Consider the following 17877-nt stretch of genomic DNA (forward strand, 5'->3'; position numbering starts at 1 on the left):
TAACAATGTTGCTTTGGTGTATTCTATGCTATTATGCAAAAGAAATACTTTTTTGTATTAGAATTAACTTTTACAATCTTTGTTGTTATATTCATTTTCCTCTTCATTTACGGAATTGAAGTTGTATTTAGAGAAATTCATGCTTTATTCTCCTCACAATACCATAGCTCAGTTTTCCCACTGCTCTTCACTTGCTTTGCTCTCCAAATGACAAATGTAAACTATAACTACAGCAAGTATCCATTGGTTGCCATGGTACAGTTGACACTTTGACGGGAGGACAAAGGGGCAGAACAGTGCTGCAGTTTCCCTCCTAGAGTCAGTGTACATGTTTATTTTATTACCTATTATCATTTTAGATCAGTATAAAATAATGATTCACAGCTGTCATGAATTATAACTACATAAAAAAATCCTGATATATAAATATATAAACCTATTGTAGCTTCTTTAATACATGAAAAACAATGCATCTGCATCTATACCTGGCACGACAAACACTAGCCAGTTCGCTCTGATTCATAATATTACGACTCGTTTCATCACTTTGAATGATCAGACTCACACAATGCTCATGTTTGCTGATGTAACAACCGAAGCTCCTACACGGAAGGACATTTATTGTTCATTTGCTTTTAATGTTGGGATTAATGTGAGCAATCGGGCAGTAACTCGTGTTGATTTTGTTCATATGGTACCGAGCACTAAATCAAATCACTCGTGCTGTCAAAGCCGCCCAATACAATTATGTTCCAGTAGTATTAAGTGCTCTTCAAAAGTCCTCTTGGCATAATGGCATCAGCCCACACTGCTCGTACATGGAAACGCTTACTTACTCACTCACTCACATGCTCACTTTAATGCTTCATAAAACGTATATTCATTGTGTTCATCTGGTCTTAGAAGCCTCCGGACTCCAGTGTTGCTCTTGCTTTTGACTTGACTTTTAGGGTCAGTAGAGCTGTTGCTGATGATGAGATTGTTTCTATGATCAGTCAGGGCTCTTGCTTTGTTTGCCGTGTGATGGATGTGGTTGGCCAGGATCCAGCACAACTCCAGAGGTCAGTGGAGAGTTCACTCACCCTGACCCCAGACCTGTCAGAGGTGAATGCACGATGAGGAAACAGACTTTCTCTATTCCATTTCGTCAAGTGCCGGGTCGTGTTTGAGAAATAAAGCAGATGAGGCTGGCAAAGTAAGTAGGTTCCACTGCACACAGATGGTTTATGGTGACCTCGGAGGAGCAAAGGAAAGGTACAACTGCTGAGGTGAGCTTATGTGTGTACAGAAGGATAGAGCCAAAGAGAGACAACTCTTACACTTTTGTATTCAGCTTGGGAAATTGATTAAAAAGATGTTCTAACAGCCTTGATAGTCATTGACTGTTGACAAGCTTTGCTCATAGATTCTTAATAAGTCAAGGAACGGGTCAGTTATGCTAGTGCTTTACTTTAGAAATATATTTAGTTATAGGGAGGTTGCAAACCAAATGTATGACTCATCATTGTCTGGACAGTGTGGTGTTGGGCAGTGTCCCTGCACAGAGAGACTTTCTGGTCAAAAAACGTGTATTGTCACCTTCACAACTCACATATGTGTGTGTCAAATAAAACACTGTATCGCATTTTCATTGCTCAGTTCTGCCCTTCTTACTCTTGTTTAGGTGAGTTCATGAAAGTCAAAGGCATCGCTCCACTTTCACATACGGTCTTTCAGCTGAGGTTTAGCGTACAATATGAGCTGAAGTCTCTTCTGTCTCTGGCCAAGAATAATGTTTTACACAAACTAATGCAAACTGTGTTTTGGAATAATAATAGCACATTTCAAAGTAGACTTTTCACATTGATTGTCAGGTCCCACTGTAAACAGTCCCTGGTGTGGCTTTGAACACTGACATGCTTGGGATAATGTCCCATTTGATCAGCGGCGAATGCAAGTGGAACTGACGTCCACAGATGTGGGCCTTTAAAGCCACTGTGCAAGTCTGTGCTTTGACGTGACAGCTGTGAGGATTCTAAACATGCGTCTGAGCCTTCAGAGAGAACCAGGAGAGGGAGTGTCGGGAGGATCGCTTGAGCATGGGCGCTCACTCTAAACCTGAGGCGAGGCACTGACAAAACAACAGCAGCTGAAAACTGTCACACCGTCTGCCTGATCCCACGACACATCAAGCCTCAGTCTGTGCATATACATCTCTACCTCAAGAGTATATTCAAACAAAACTAAAGGAGATAAGATCTTTGTATTCATTTTTGGTTAAAAATACCATTAAAAATGCAAAAAGGTAAAACAAACATACCACAAGTGAACTTCATTCTGCTGACTACACCCAAACAGACTGAAGCAGAACATGTGCTGTGGATGATTATAAATGTGCTGTCTGCTCCATATGAGGTCTCAGCGGCAGAGGAGGAGCTGGACGGAGGATGTAAATGAAAGCTCAGAGGAAGAGAAGCTTCATTGACATTCAGCTGGAGGTCTATCTGAGCCCACGCCACACCTTGACGTTGACCTCATGACCTCACAGTCAGAATCATTTGGCAGCTTCTTTGACCCCTGGCTATGGCTACACACACACACACACACACACACACACACACGCAAACACACACACACACACACACACACACAACATACATGCACGCATGCACACACACGCAAACACACACACGCACACAGACATACACACAGACACACACACACACACACACGCATCACACACACACACACACACACACACACAAACAAACAAACAAACAAACAAACACACACTTTCAGCTTTTGAATGATATTAACCACGACCCTGTTGTGAAAATTGGATTAGACGTTATCATTATATATCCATCCATCCATCCATCCATTTTCTACCGCTTGTTCCCTTTCGGGGTCGCGGGTGACTGGAGCCTATCCCAGTGACTTCGGGCCTTAGGCGGGGTACACCCTGGACAGTGGCCAACTTGTCGCAGGGCCAACACAGAGACACAGACATTACAGACAGTTCACTCTCATTCACAATATTTAATGATAATTACTTATATGAAATATATTCCAAAGAGTGTGATTGACAAACAAATTAACCAACCAACCAACCAGCCAAACTAAACATGTCAGTTTACATGCAAGAAATATAGTATTATACAACACAGGCTTTTTTTGTAGAGTGTGTGTTGATTAATGGAGTGGATTAATTGATAGATTCTAAAGCAATAGTTCAGCTGACTTCCACATGTTGTTATGCTACGGCCTTACTCCAAAAAAGGATTCAATTAATTATTTGCCTCAAGATTCTACAAAAAATACCCCATAATGACAACATCAAAGAAGGTTGTTAAGATAAGATAAGGTATTCCTTTATTGTCCACAAAAGGGGAAATTTCGTTGAATTCGTAAATTTCGTTGAATTCGTAAATTTCGTTGAATTCGTAAATTTCGTTGAATTCGTAAATTTGGTTAAATTCTTTGCAAATTTGTTAAATAAAAACAAAAAAAATATTAAATTCGCACCTTCGTATTCAATACTTTGTTGAAGCACCTTTGGCACTAAACCTGGAGTACCAGTATAATGGTAAGCTTGCTACACCTAAGTGCTTCTTTGTAAAACCTCTCAAGCTCCATCAGGTCGGATGGAACTAAATGTGGAAATGCTTTCTGGATCCACTGTATTTGTACTTTTTGAATGATTTCATAATGCAACACGTTTAAAAAAAAAAAAAGATGTGTGTTTTTAGCACCAGGACTCGCTGAGACTAGAAATAGATGACAGGACCAGCTCGCCAGACAACATAAAAGTCAAGGTAAATAAGTCATAGCTGTGCATCCATTTTCTGTGATAATAATGTAGATCACTGCATTTTTCTCTCTCTAAATAATCATAATCCAATATTTTTGAGACGTGGGTAGATGGCAATGTACCAATGTAATTAATCTGCAGGAGCTGGTACACTACTGCGGTTTGACTGACTCTTGAATTAAACATGAAGCAGAAGAAACTAAATCAATTGTGCGAGATATTGTTGTGGCATGAATAAATGAAGCATAATTGATATAGGTTCTGTTCTATTATGCATTCATGTTCATAAATCTGCATGTGGGGCCATGACGTAAGCAGGTCAGCCCCTGTGAGGGATCCAGTGTTACTGATCTAATGATCTGTACTCTTAATGCATTATGGAAATGCAGCACCGCCTCCGCTGGTCTTCCATCCATCAGCCCAGCAAATACATTTACTTTATCCACACACTGATGAGCGTTTGGACCATGCAGCGTCTGTTGATGTTCCTCTAGCGCTCACAGACTTCAGGGGTCTATAGAACATAACTTTAACATAACTTTCACTTTTACACTTTTTCCAAGAACTTTTCAACAAACTTTTATCTGTTATAAGCACAGAATTCTGGGCCCTGCATGGATACAAACCAAATGCTCCCACACTACTGCCATGTTCAATGATGAATGCACATCAGAGGCGTTTTAAGAGCCCCTTCATGCACTGGTCCCTGGTAAACACATTTCCCTTACACCCCTGTTTGATGCCCCTGGAGCATGTAAGCCACAGTGAGTGAGGGAGCCATATGGAAAACACAACATCCTGGAATCATGTGAAAGGTGTGAATATTTGCACATGTACATGCATATGAAATAGACCATGGGGACTAACAAAGAGCACGTAGGCCAACAGGAGAACAAGGGAAAAGTCTTGCCACTAAAATGTGTGCAAAATGTCCAATATTCACATGCACCAAGAGGCAATGCATCGTTTCCCTGGGCGACTTGAAAACGGCATTGTAGTCTTTGCTATTGAGATTGTAAAATGTTACAAGCAGAACGAGGGGCACAATTAATGGTGGCGCCCAAGGCAACAGCCGGAGTAAGGTAAATAGTCTAAACTAATGCTAAACTATGCTAAACTGGTGTGTTTATAAATCAGAATTGTCCTTATAACTGTGGGAATATCATGCATAACCACCTGTTAAATAAATGTGGTAAGCAGAAGCTCGTACATTTTATGTTTGTATTTTGTTTGCTCAATGTTTGCACTTGAACTCCAGACCTTTAGTCAGAATGTAAACCCCTGAAACTATTTGAAAAAGTATGTTCTACTTTTCAATCCGAGTTAAAAATGTAGCACAGGAGGAATACATGAAATCCCTCTAGTATTGTAAAGGTATATTAAAAGAAACAGAAAACATAAGTGCAGTCATTTACTTTTGTATTTAGTTACTTTCGGTTAGTTACACAGTTTTACACATTCATCTGGGATTGCTCAGGCTTAAAGCGACGGGGAAACCACGGAGAGTGGAGAGTGCAGCACCACGGACAGCACCACACAACGCTGTAAGAATCATTCATCTGCAGATTGCAAAAAGTACATCAAACTGGCGGCCATAAAGCCCCCTCCAACCGGCCAATGAGGGGAGATGACACATGTATCATTTTGTATCACAGCTGGGTTCACTGACAACTAATGCATAATTGTTTGTACTGCTTTATACAGCCTAATATTTATGCATTTCCTATGGAGGTTACCACATGCTTTTATTTTTAAAGGTAAATAAATAAATGCCATGAAGAGAAAATGTAATATATTATTATAAAGAACCTATTTTAAACATTTTTAAACCCTTATTACATTTGTTTTACTGCATGTGGACAAAATCACATCACATTTTGATTGTCTCTTTATGAAGTGAAGCTACACTGACAACAGTAGGGGATGCTGTTGCGTTGCCATGGAGACTAAAAAGGGCGTACATAGAAACAAAATGCTTTCCACATCTATGGGCGAGTTATTGTCCTTTTTTCTTAATACACACATGTTTGAAATAAAGCTGCTTCATCGGTGGAGTTGTAATATTCACACTTGTGTATGCGATCTCGTGTGGGCCACAGTGAGGCAGTGCTGAGCGCCCGTGCAGGTTCCCAGACTGTGCAGATCCATCAGTATGGATCCGGCGTGATCGGCCCCCGCTGCAGCTGACAAACGGCAGCTTTTATGTGACGTGTGTAACTGTTTCACTGAGGGCTGTCTGACGATGAAACACTAACTTTCCCCTTCATAGAAAATTAATTTACAGCGGGGATAAAAAAGGCTTCATAAACTTTGCAGCTGCTCCGGTATAGTGCAATCTTTTATCAATTTAGGCCTGTCCAAAATCACCAGTGTCTGTTTAAGTCTTTAAATTAATAGAGCTGTTAAAGGCTCCCGTGAAGGCCGTGCGGTTGTGCGAAGATGAATCCTGATTTCTCACATACAGGAAGTGTTTATTTTCAGCATGAAATCATTGCTGTGTAAAATTACACATTACACAATTGCATTCTTTTATTTTACATTCAACAACTAAATCTCTCGAGTTCTGAATAGCAAGTAAACACACCGCACTTTGTTATCTTAATGTAGCTATAAAATGTAAGTTGTTTTGATAAGATGGGTTTCGAAACATAGTTAGAAGAGATAATTGGCAAAGATAAATGTAAGTGCCATTTTTCATCATTAAAGACTTATAATTTACTCTTAATACAGCTAATGTTTTCAAAAGCCGTGTCTATGTTTGTGCCAGAAAATACACATTTCCATCCCACCTTTATCAAATCTACTCAACTATATTTTCAATAATGGAGCTCGAGATTTTGTTGTCACTAATCATAGTTTTTTCAGTTAGCCTAGCGTGAGATTTTAAAGATGCAACAAATAAACTCCTCAAAAGTATTCCGACACTACAGAGGGTTTCATAGTAGTGACCCACCACTTTATCGGGTCGTTCCTCTGCTTTGTTTTTCGCAAATCAACATGGAACGTTTAGCACAATTTTTTAAATGCTGTATTTCTATGGTAACGGTAGTTTTCATCCATAATATGTTCCATCCCCAAGATAATAACAACACATACCGTATTTTCCGGACTATAAGTTGCACCTGCTAAAAATGCATAAAAAAAAAACATATATAAGTTGCAAGACAAAAACCAAGACCAAGAAAAGACATTTCATCTTGAAATGCAGTTTAAAATAATAACAGATTAGAGAACATGGTGAATAGGTGTACGTATGCTAACGCTAACACCTTCAGCTACATGACCCACAGACAGAACTGTGGTAAGTGTCTGGTATGTTAACGTAACATATGAACAGTTATTCAGATAACTATAGCATAAAGAACATGCTAACAAGTTTACCAAAGCATCAGTTTTACCCCAAATCACTAAATCCATTGCATTCTTCTTCCTCTGTGTCACTTCTAAACAACTCCACAAACTCCAGAGGAAGAGGAAGTGCAGATTCTTCTTCTGCGTCGCTTAGAGCCTAGAGCGCCCTCTTGTGGTTGTCATTGTGAAAATAATGAATAATATCACACATAAGTCGCTCTGGAGTATAAGTCGCACCCCGGCCAAAACTATGAAAAAAGGAGCGACTTATAATTCAGAAAGTGCGGCACATGTTATGTGTTTTTGCAAATAAACTCTTCAATATATTGAGAATATTCTGTTTTACAAGTGTAACCTGCTGTAATGAATATGAACCATGCAAACAAATCACTCAAGAACGATCAGAACTGACAATAACTGGCACATCTGATTCAGTAATAGACAGTGTTTCTTACAGATCGAATTATACAAACGAGACGGTCAATGAGGGGATGAAATAAACCAAAGCAATGTCTCAACAGGGCACGCTGGAGGTCCACAGGGTTTGTCCCGCGTGACCTTACTAGACGAGTACATTTTTTCCATTTGACTTCCTCCACGGACGGAGCCGGAGGGAGCTGCCGGGGTCCGGAGTGACCAGCTGGATTTTATTAATTTTCAGAATCATTAAATGAAAAAGTGTGAGTTAATTAGCCGGTTCTCAGTGGCGCTGTTAAGGTATCTCACAAGGCTGCCCCCTCTAATGGAAGCCATCTGTTTGAATGGCTTAAAAATAGACGCAAGGGTTTCAGGAGCTTCTTCCCGCACTTGAAACATTTCTGAACCGTCACCTGAGCAGACGGTGACGCAGCTCCAAACACGGTGAAAAATATCATTGCGGCAGGGTTTTTGTCGATAGGTCGCTGAGGAGACGTTTCAAAGTCACTAGACGTCATCAACATTTTTCGGGATACAATGGGTCTCAGGATGTTCTTTTGTGCAGCAGGTTTTTTTTTTGTTATGAACTGTATTTTAAATATAGCCTATTTTGTGTTACAATGTTAGGACATTTTTTTAGGATTTGACTTTTCACAGTTTCAGATGGAAATGTGGGCAAAATCAGCAAAATAGAAATAATTTAATTAAACAAAATATCAGGTTTTGGGTCCTCAGAGCTGTCGTATTATGCCGTAAAATCTTTTCAACTAAAACGCCCTTTTCAATTGAACGATGCCACCACTTTCTAAAGCTGTTCATTTTGGTTCAAAGCAGGTCACAAAAATCTGTTTAAAGGAGCATTTATCAACTTTTAGCCTTGTTACAGTAGTTTCCTCATTAAAAGTGCACTCAAAAGTTGTATTTATACTGATTCATGTATGTTTAAAGTACATCAATTATACTGATTCTTGTATGTTTGAAGTACAGCATCCTGTATATTGTCTCGCATCAAGGTGCACAGAAAATGTGTGTATTCACCTACTCCCTATCCCCGCCTACTTCTTCATACTAACTTCAATTTATTAAAAAAAAAACAATAAAACCAGGTAAATGAAAACTCGGAAGTCAACGGTCCAATTTCTATAACTGTTTTATACTGAAACAGCTGTTTTAATAATAATAATAATACAAATAATTATGTATATAGTTCTTACTAAGTTCTATAAAAAACACAAAATAAATCTCCTTCAAAGGCAAATTCTACCATAATATGTCCTCCACCTTGATTTGGATGTGCCCCCAAAACAAGTTACAAGTCGGATCTGTGAAGAGGCGAGTATTTATTTCAAGCAATTAAAACAGCTGTGCAAGATAGATGCCAGATATATAGGGTAGGTAATGTTAATGCTCTGCCGTGTAACATTTCAGGCAAAGCAATGACATATCCATGGATCCAAGCAGGCCACACCCACTTAGACTTAATTTGATAAAATGGGACTTGGGACTAACCTGCGACGAGTTGGCCACTGTCTGGGTCCTGGGTGTACTACCCCGCCCAAGGCCCAAAGTCACTGGTATAGGCTCCAGTCACCCGCGACCCCGAAAGGGAACAAGCGGTAGAAAATGGATGGATGGATGGGACTTGGGACTTGACCTGGACTTGAGATGACTTTGAAAACACTCTTCTCTGCTCAGTGTATATACTTTTAGTGCTTAAATTTAGAGGAACCAAGTTGAAAATATCTCTCCCCACTTCTCTATTCATGATTTTTTTATTTATTTTAAGTGAAGGACCATTTACAAAAATGACAGAAAAAGAAAATATGAGCTGTACACTGCCATAGAATCGATGATTAGGACTTGAAACCTTCTCAAAATATAAAACTTACACAAATTCCACCTGTAGAGTTGTCTGAGGCTTTGTGCAGTGTGATCGGTTAATCCAAAATTGAAAACCAGTGACGTGGGGTAAGGTTCAGGGCTTCAGATTTACAAATGCGAATGAACCCAAAAGAGCACCTTAAACATGATTTAATTGACAACAATGAGTTATGCGATTTATCTCATTTCAGCATTCTTTACACAAACATGTGACACATATTTTATATTGGCCACTGTCCAGGGTGTACCCCGCCTAAGGTCAAAATTAATTCCAATTTAGCCAATTTCAAGCCAAAATAAATAAAAGTTTCTGGTATTAACTTTAAATTTTGATAAACCGGATTGTAAATAAGAAATAAACAAATTCAACTTTTACTGCGGTTTTATAATGAATCCGCGAACCTAAAAAACATTTCAGAAATACTTTTCATACATTATCCACAATATGGAAGAACAGAGCATATCGTCAGTGGGTTTTATTTGTTATAAACAGAGGGACAGTAGGACACATTATTTGCATCCCATCAGCGCAGTTTGTGAGGCATGATAGTGTGCTCCGAGAGGCAGAGCGAGGTGCAGCCTCATCGCCCCGCCTCCCCCGCGCCTCCCCCGCGCCTCCCCCGCACCTCCCCCGTGCCTCCCCCCCGCCTCCCCTGCGTTATATTTGATAACGTTTTTTAGTCCCAAGATTGACAGGTGAGGCACTGCCTCCCCTGCCTCCTCTGAATGCACGTCACTGGTGAAAACCCTTTGTGCAAGTCCATAATGGAGCTGAGGAGTGTCTATAGTGTACAGGACCAACTCTTACATGTGTTGAATCAAGTGCCCTTCACTCTGTCACAGGAGAAGCTGCTTTTTCCACACCTCAACATGCACTTGAACCAGAGCAATTACCATCTGTTGTTGGAGTTCTCTACTCTACATTTTTCTTCTACAATTCCAACTCAACAAAGACTGCAGTGTGTATGAAACAGCAGAATAACCAGCTGTAAAATCAATAAACGTATTTCATTCGACCATGAACAAAAAACAATTAAGACCTCCAATGATATCAACATCCATTAATTATGAGTGGCTTCAATGTGATTTAAGTTGTTTTACTCACAGAAAAGCACACATCGTCAAATAAAGTAACTGCTGACGTGGATTTGTAACCTGCAGTTCACTCTTTGTCGAGAGGTTTGTTGCGGAAACTATTCTATAACAAATGACAGAGAAAATGAGGCAAAATATAACCAAGTTGTCTTGTTCAAAAGTGGTTCTTTATTTTAGCCGTGCACAGCCAAAAAAGCTCTCCCTGACATTTGCCGTTCTGTCCCTCCCTGATCTGACCAGAGCAAACATTGAGTTCAGCTTATTAAGGCACAACAGGTGCCACGTATGCACAAAACCAGTCTAAACATGTTGCAGAGACACACACTCAATGTTCTACCGCATGCGAGACATCCTTGGATCCGCAGCTGTCAGTCTGTTTACCCAGGGACGTCTGCATACAGAGTCATAATAAGTGTGACCCAGATGTTAAACATATGCTGACCTAAGTTCTATGGCATCAGGCAAAGACATTACATTTTTCCACCACAGGTTGATTAGTCAATCCTAATCACAATTATGTTCAGTGGCAGTTCAGTCGCTTCTGAGTCGAATCTAGGGCTTGTGTTTGAGGTGATGTGGAGCTATTCTTAGCTCATTAATGGAACAAAAACCTTCAGGACCCTGGAGAGCTCCCGTCTATTATTACCTATTATCGTCGGGCCAAGTGCGAGCTGTGCTCAGGCGCAGGCACTAGGACCCAGAGGAACGCCCGGTCTTCCCCCTTCTCTCTCTCTCTCTCTCTCTCTCTGTCACTCTCACTTTCTCTGTCTCGCTCTCTCCCTGTCACTCTCTCTTTCTCCCCCCTTCTTTCTCCTCTCTCTCTCCCCTCTCTCTCTCCGTCACTCTCACTTTCTCTCTCTCTCTCTTTCTACCCCCATCTCTTTTTCTCTCTCTCACCCGCTCTCACACTGTCTCTCTCTCTCCTCTCTCGAGCCCGCTTCCTCTCTCTGTCTGTCTCTCTCTCACACTCTCTCTCTCACTCTGGCTCTCTCTCTCTCCACCCCTCCTCTCTCTCTCTCTCTCCTCTCCCCCCTTCGCTCACACTCTCTCTCCCGCTCTCTCTCTGGCTCGCTCTCTCACACACTCTCTCTCCCTCTATCCCGCTCTCTCCCCCTCCCTCTCTCTCTCTCTCTCTCTCTCTCTCTTTCTGGCTCGCTCTCTCACACACTCTCTCTCCCCCTCTATCCCGCTCTCTCCCCCTCCCTCCCTCTCTCTCTCTCTCTCTCCTGCTCTCTCCCCCTCCCTCTCTCTCTCTCTCTGGCTCGCTCTCTCACACACTCTCTCTCCCTCTCTCTCTCTCTCTCTCTCTTTCTGGCTCGCTCTCTCACACACTCTCTCTACCCCTCTCTCTCTCTCTCTCTCTCTCTCTCTCCCTCCCTCTCTCTCTCTCTCTCTCTCTCTCTCTCTCTCTCTCTCTCTCTCTCTCTCGCTCTCTCTTCTGGCTCGCTCTCCATCTCTGACTCTGTTTAAAGTCTGAGGCTGACTTGTGCACACGCGCTCGCCGGTGACTGATGGAGGAATGGAAAGCATAGACGTGTTTCGGTCACATACACCGACTCTTGCGTTACCGTGAGTGCTCTGAGCTCTGCGTTCGTTACCGCAGCTGCAGCACCGACCAGGGGCAGTCTCCACGCCGCTGCCCGCCTCGTCCTGTTGTCATTACCGCCACAGCTCCTGAAGACGCGCAGTGCTATGTGTGGATCCGTGAATCCCAGACACTATTGTGGACTGGACTTGTGAGTGACGTGTGTTTCCACCTCCTGCACCGAGTGTTGCGCACGCCGCGCCCCCGGACACGCGGCTTGCTCCACGGCAGAGGCGTCTCTCGTTACGTCCGCGACAGGGGAGCATAGTTCAACAGTTCATTGTTTGCATGTGGATGCGCTCTTCAGTGCCATGTGGAGCTTACTGTTGATGTTCGCCCACTGCTCGTGGCTGTGGTCCGCGCTGCTGCCCGGCTCTCCGTGGGCCCAGGCTCATCCCGGTGAGTCTTTTAAAGTCTGTGTGTTTCTGTCTGGTGTTTGTGCGCGCGGACCTTATGGAAGCGTCTGTGGGTCAGAGCACTGGCTCGCGCACACACGATGTGACCTGTTTAAGCCCTCATACACATGCAGTGCAGAGAGCGCGCAATCCCGGGAGTCTTTGCTCTGGAGGAGTTTGGTCTGCGTGGATTTAACGGGAATGCCATTTGTTGTCAGCGCGCACGCTCCGAGCCTCAAGCAGGACAGGACTGTGAAGTCTGCTCATGCACGCACAGCATCATGCTCAGTCACGTTCACGCAGGCTTTGTTGGACCTCAGTTTGAACATTATAGTCCATATTGAATATTTGTTTCTGCATATTATATTTTTTCCTGGTACAGTATGTTCACAGATCACAGAATGTTATTTGACTTTGACCCCCAGACTCTTCGTAGCTGAACCTGCAGAACAACAATCCAGTTAATTCCCATAGGCTTGATATGGAGAATAAGGCTGAGGAGAGGCTAGGTGTACATTTAGTAAATTTGACCTTGAACAGAACGGTCTGTGTCTGTGTACAACATGGACCCTCAGCACTGTCTCTTCTCCATCACACGCCTCATACATCACTGCTCACACACTGCAGACAGCTCAGGACTTCTGTGCGTCCACACTCAGTGACATCATGTGAGAGGCTGAGCCTGAAGACTGCCTTCACGATCGAGCTCCATTGCTGTATGACTTAAAAAAGGTCAAGGGTCAAATTTGACGGGGAGTACATTCTGATGGTGAGCCTGGACTCTTGTGTCGGCCCCAGAGAAGAACCTTTGCTCAGATGTCGAGGTGATTCGGGCCCGATTCCAGTCAAATATCTTGCAGTACATTAGCTGTGTCCTGACTTCTTTTATTTCATTCCATCTGATCACAAATATGCTGAGAAATCAACGCAGAAAATGCGTGATGGATTGAGTAAAAAATTATACCTCTCTCTGTTAGTCAATTATTATTATTCTATCGATGAAACCACAAACACAATTGGCAAAAAAAAAAAAAAGAAAGAAGAGAAAATACATAACCAAGAATTTATGATACAGGGTTTAATATGAATTCCAGCTGTTATATGGTCACGGCGGCGCTGTTCTCTGTCGGTGGGCAGCTGTTTCCTTCTGGTCTCAGCCGCCGGAGTGTGCTGAGCTGTGGTTTAGTCACAACTGAGCGTCTCCCCCGCTGCGTAGCCTCCACTGCCGCCACGCTTTCTCCTCACCGCCGCCACGCTCTTTCTCTTTCACATATGAGCTGCACGTCCCTTCTGCGGCCGGAAGATTAATCACGCGGATCTACTTTGTGCAGAATTGGACTGAATATATTAACAGAAGAAGTGGGCGATAGTGACTGTTGGTTTTATTTTTCCAAGTTTTTTTTTATCACGATAGTCGGATGATATCGTGTCGATGCAACAGAAATGTGTTAAAACTAAACATATTAGTTGAGTTTTGACTGTTAAATGAATGTCAAATGTCAGTAAACGGGAACAAGCGGTAGAAAATGAATGTAAGTAAAATTAATCACAAAAGTATCCCCTTATTTTAATGTTTACAATTTTTTATCAGCCTTTTTCATTATAAAAAATTTGCTCGATATAAAAAAATTGTATCTGCAAAACAACATTTACAATATTTAATTTAGATATATTGCCAACTTCTAACTAACAATCAATCAATCAATCAATCAATCTTGTCAAACTAACAATCCTCAATGTTCCTTTTATAGTTTAATTAACCTTTTGATCTTTACAATTACATATTTTTATCTAAAACAAAATGCATGGGATTAATGAAAACAATATTTAAAAAAAACATAAAACTCGTAATATATTAAATTGGGAGTTGTTTTTGTGATCTAAAAATGTCTCTGTTAGTCCATTTATCTTACATGAATGCCAGCCCAAGCAATAAAGTAACACAGCGTATAGTTCACAAAACATATTTCTTGAAATGATGAAGAAAGCGAATTAATTAAAATAGCGTCTTGCGTGCCTTGAATAAAACATCTTAAGTCTAATTAAAAAGCAACGGAAATGGTCAGAGTTATGAACGCCGTTTTCAGAAAAGTCCTCCGAGCTGAGATTAATTTATCATTTCGATATGTGGGTCACGGGGAGAAAAAAAAATGTGGTCGACTGAAATAGTGCTGCATTATAGTTGTCAAACGTGTCAAAATGTACTGACAGCAGAATACTATGCACTTATACTCTGGAAAAATGGGACAAAACTGGGACATATCCAGCGTCTTCATATAAAAAAAAAACATTTCAAACTCGAGAAAAAAGCGCAATGTATTTTTCAACACAGAATAACAGTCGTTTATTTAGTGTTACCATGTGAGTTTATGTAGTTTTCAGATCTATTTAGAAAAAAGGTTTAATGCATTCCTGTTATTTTGATGTTGATAATCCAACACGGAAATAAACCTGGGTTTGAATGAATTGGGCTCAAACCAGATCCAAACTAGGGCTGCACAATATTGGAAATTATTGCGAAATACAGAACTAAACCAGGTCCAAAGCAAGTAAACCAGACTTTTTGACTCATTGCAAGAAATTATTGGCAAGGAAATTGATTAAAAAAGGGGAAAAAGGCTGATAAAGCTATAAACCAGGACTAAAACCAGAATATATTCATTTTATCTGTCCATAGTATTAAAGGAGCACTATGTAACTTTACGTCACCTGCTTGAAATCACAGAGAATGTTCCATAGTGTTCCTTTAAGCGATTTGGCTGTACTGCACTATATATATATATACACGTTTTTACACAATCATTTCAGTTATTTCAAATCGAGTATGTCTCACGTAATCAAACTCTGTCAAAACAAAAAAACTCAACAGGGACAAACTCAAGACAAAAATCAAGGCCACTTCGGACAGAAAATCATGAAAAAAAATCTGCTTCTTTGAATGTTTTCTGTTCCAAAGCGGCACATCACTTCAGAAAGATGTTCTTGGCGTCACGCAATGGTGTCTAGTTTGTTGCGATACCGATTTTTTGCGATACTTTTCCGATATATCGCGCAGCCCTCGCCTGAACCGTCCGCATTTGTCCAAAACGGAACAGACAGCACCTGCTTTCTACTTCACCCGCTCCTGACGAACCGAGCGTGACCCATCAAGAAAACAGCTTTACCTCATGATTTTATTTCATAGCTCACTGCGAACGAGTGGCAGCAGTGATTCACCGTATAATGTGAGCGCTGACCGTCGGCGCCGCTGCTGCCACTACCCCCCCCCGAGGCTCCCACTCAAGAGTCTACGCTTTGCAATGGCGTCAACATGTGTTTTGTTTGTATTTTGTATTTTTTTGCTCTCCCCACGATGCATGTGATGGCGGCGGCGGGGCATCAGTGAACCGTCGCGCCCCCGTCACCGCTTCTGGGTTAACCAAACACGAAACGCCAAAACGAGATGAAGCGGAGAGCTCGGAAATGACAGAAAAGACAATAGAAGAAAAGAGATGTTTGGCCTTCAATCCGGGGCTTTCCGGGAGCGAGGGACCGAACGGGGGCAGCGAGCAAACAGAACACTTATTGTGGTCGGCGTGCGGCGCTCGGGCCGACACGCCTCGACATCCATCTCCGCCTCGCTCCTCTCCAGCTGTTTGACCCTCGCGTTGTTGTGTTCGGCGAGGTGCAAGAAAGAAGTGTCCCAACAAGCAAGAAGCAACTCGGGAAGATGACAAAACCCGAGGCGCTGGCTTTGTGCTGTGATGGGTTACGGTCATTACGCCGGACAAAGTCTGGACTGTTGTCAGGCTTTGATAAATGTAGAACAGAATATACATAACAAGGCTCACCACCGCGTAAAAACAACATAATCAAAGCTTTAGTGCAAGAGATACATTATGTCAAATCTGTTAATATATCTGTAAATATATCAACAATTCTCTGCTTACTCAAACAAAGAATAGAAGACGAATAGAATAGAATAGCATGGAAAGAAATATTGCGTTTGTTGTCCCATTTTTGTATAAATATATGACTAATGCTCTTTTGTAAGTCAAATATGAGCTCCAAGGTACAAACATAACTATTGTACCGTATTTTCCGGTCTATAAGTCGCACCCTTTTTCATAGTTTTGGCCGGGGTGCTACTTATACTTATACTTATACATATACTTATACTCCGGAGTGACTTATATGTGATATTATTTGTTATTTTCACACTTGCAATCGCATTTCATACTCCAGTGCAACTTATATATGTTTTTTTCTTCTCTATTATGCATTTTTTGGCTGGTGCGACTTATAGTCCAGGAAATACGGTATATCGCGCTAATAATTAACCTGTAAAAGCAGACTATTTATTTAGCATCTCAAGTACAGATACCCTTATCTCGATCGAGTGTAAGTCCATATGATGAGACTAGATTAATATTTTGTATCAGAAATCACATCCTATTGTTTACAAAGTGTCATCTCTTACTTATTATGATATGGAATATTGTTTGTGGACATGTCGTACTGTCACAACACAATGTGGATATGAATATGAGTCACCTAAAGACAATAAAAGCGATGGCACTTCATCAAACTCTATGTGTAATTGTTCTCATATAATTGCACTCATCTTATAAATTAAGCAGATTTCTTTTTTTTAATAAATACCACCAGATCTAAATATGAAGAAAACATAGAGATTAAAGCCGGCTGTTAGTGCTTTCTGTGTGTTTGTCGTTGTTATAATCTGGCATCGGGACTCGCTTTGCTTTCCTCCTGGGTTATAAAGCTTCCTTTAAAGCTGCTTTGATTCAGTCGAACGGGGAAAGTGCTGACATTTAGGAATAGGATTGAATATGCCTCATGGACCTCGTATTGGACACATCATCATTACTATGATCATCTCGGTCAGGCTCAGTGGACTGTTATCTGGAGCTCTTCTCACAGGTCACTCAGTCTGTGAAACCAGGCCTTTCCTTCAGAGTTATATTTAAAGACACTGCTCTGCGTGGACGGCTTTATTGGCAAGTGCAACGGGCAGCAACAATGCACATTGGTGCCCACCTCAGTAAACCAGAATGTGATGCAAGCTCTTTACATTGAGTCAAATGTATCATATAATGTTGTGAAACGTGTTTACATTCGCAATAGCTAGTTTCACTTATTTGTCTCTTGAACTGCAGGATATTTAGCTCTAAACACACAGTGAGGTGTCTCATGTCCTGTAACTGATTGTCCAAACACAGCATTAGCTCCTTTAAAGAAGACAGATCATGTAAAAGGAAGAGCAAGTTATTCTGTGCTATTGATTTGAACCGGAAATAATGCTTTGTTGCACAAAAGGGGAGCTGGAGGTAAATGACTCTGACAATCACAACAATAGTGGCAAT

General features: G+C 41.4%; 1 protein-coding gene across 1 annotated transcript in view; it reads left to right on the top strand.

Moving 5' to 3' along the window:
* The first annotated feature begins 12018 nt into the window (after positions 1 to 12018).
* The window catches only part of LOC140366282 (receptor-type tyrosine-protein phosphatase gamma-like), a 366422-nt gene continuing 360563 nt past the window's right edge, over positions 12019 to 17877 (top strand). Inside the window, 1 exon segment of the mRNA XM_072452947.1 lies at positions 12019 to 12518. Coding sequence (XP_072309048.1) covers positions 12431 to 12518 — 88 coding nt within the window. The 5' untranslated portion in view covers positions 12019 to 12430.

Source organism: Eucyclogobius newberryi, unplaced genomic scaffold (genome assembly GCF_026437365.1).
Source record: "Eucyclogobius newberryi isolate DKJ021-1_F unplaced genomic scaffold, fEucNew1.0.hap1 SCAF_19, whole genome shotgun sequence".
NCBI lineage: Eukaryota > Metazoa > Chordata > Actinopteri > Gobiiformes > Gobiidae > Eucyclogobius > Eucyclogobius newberryi.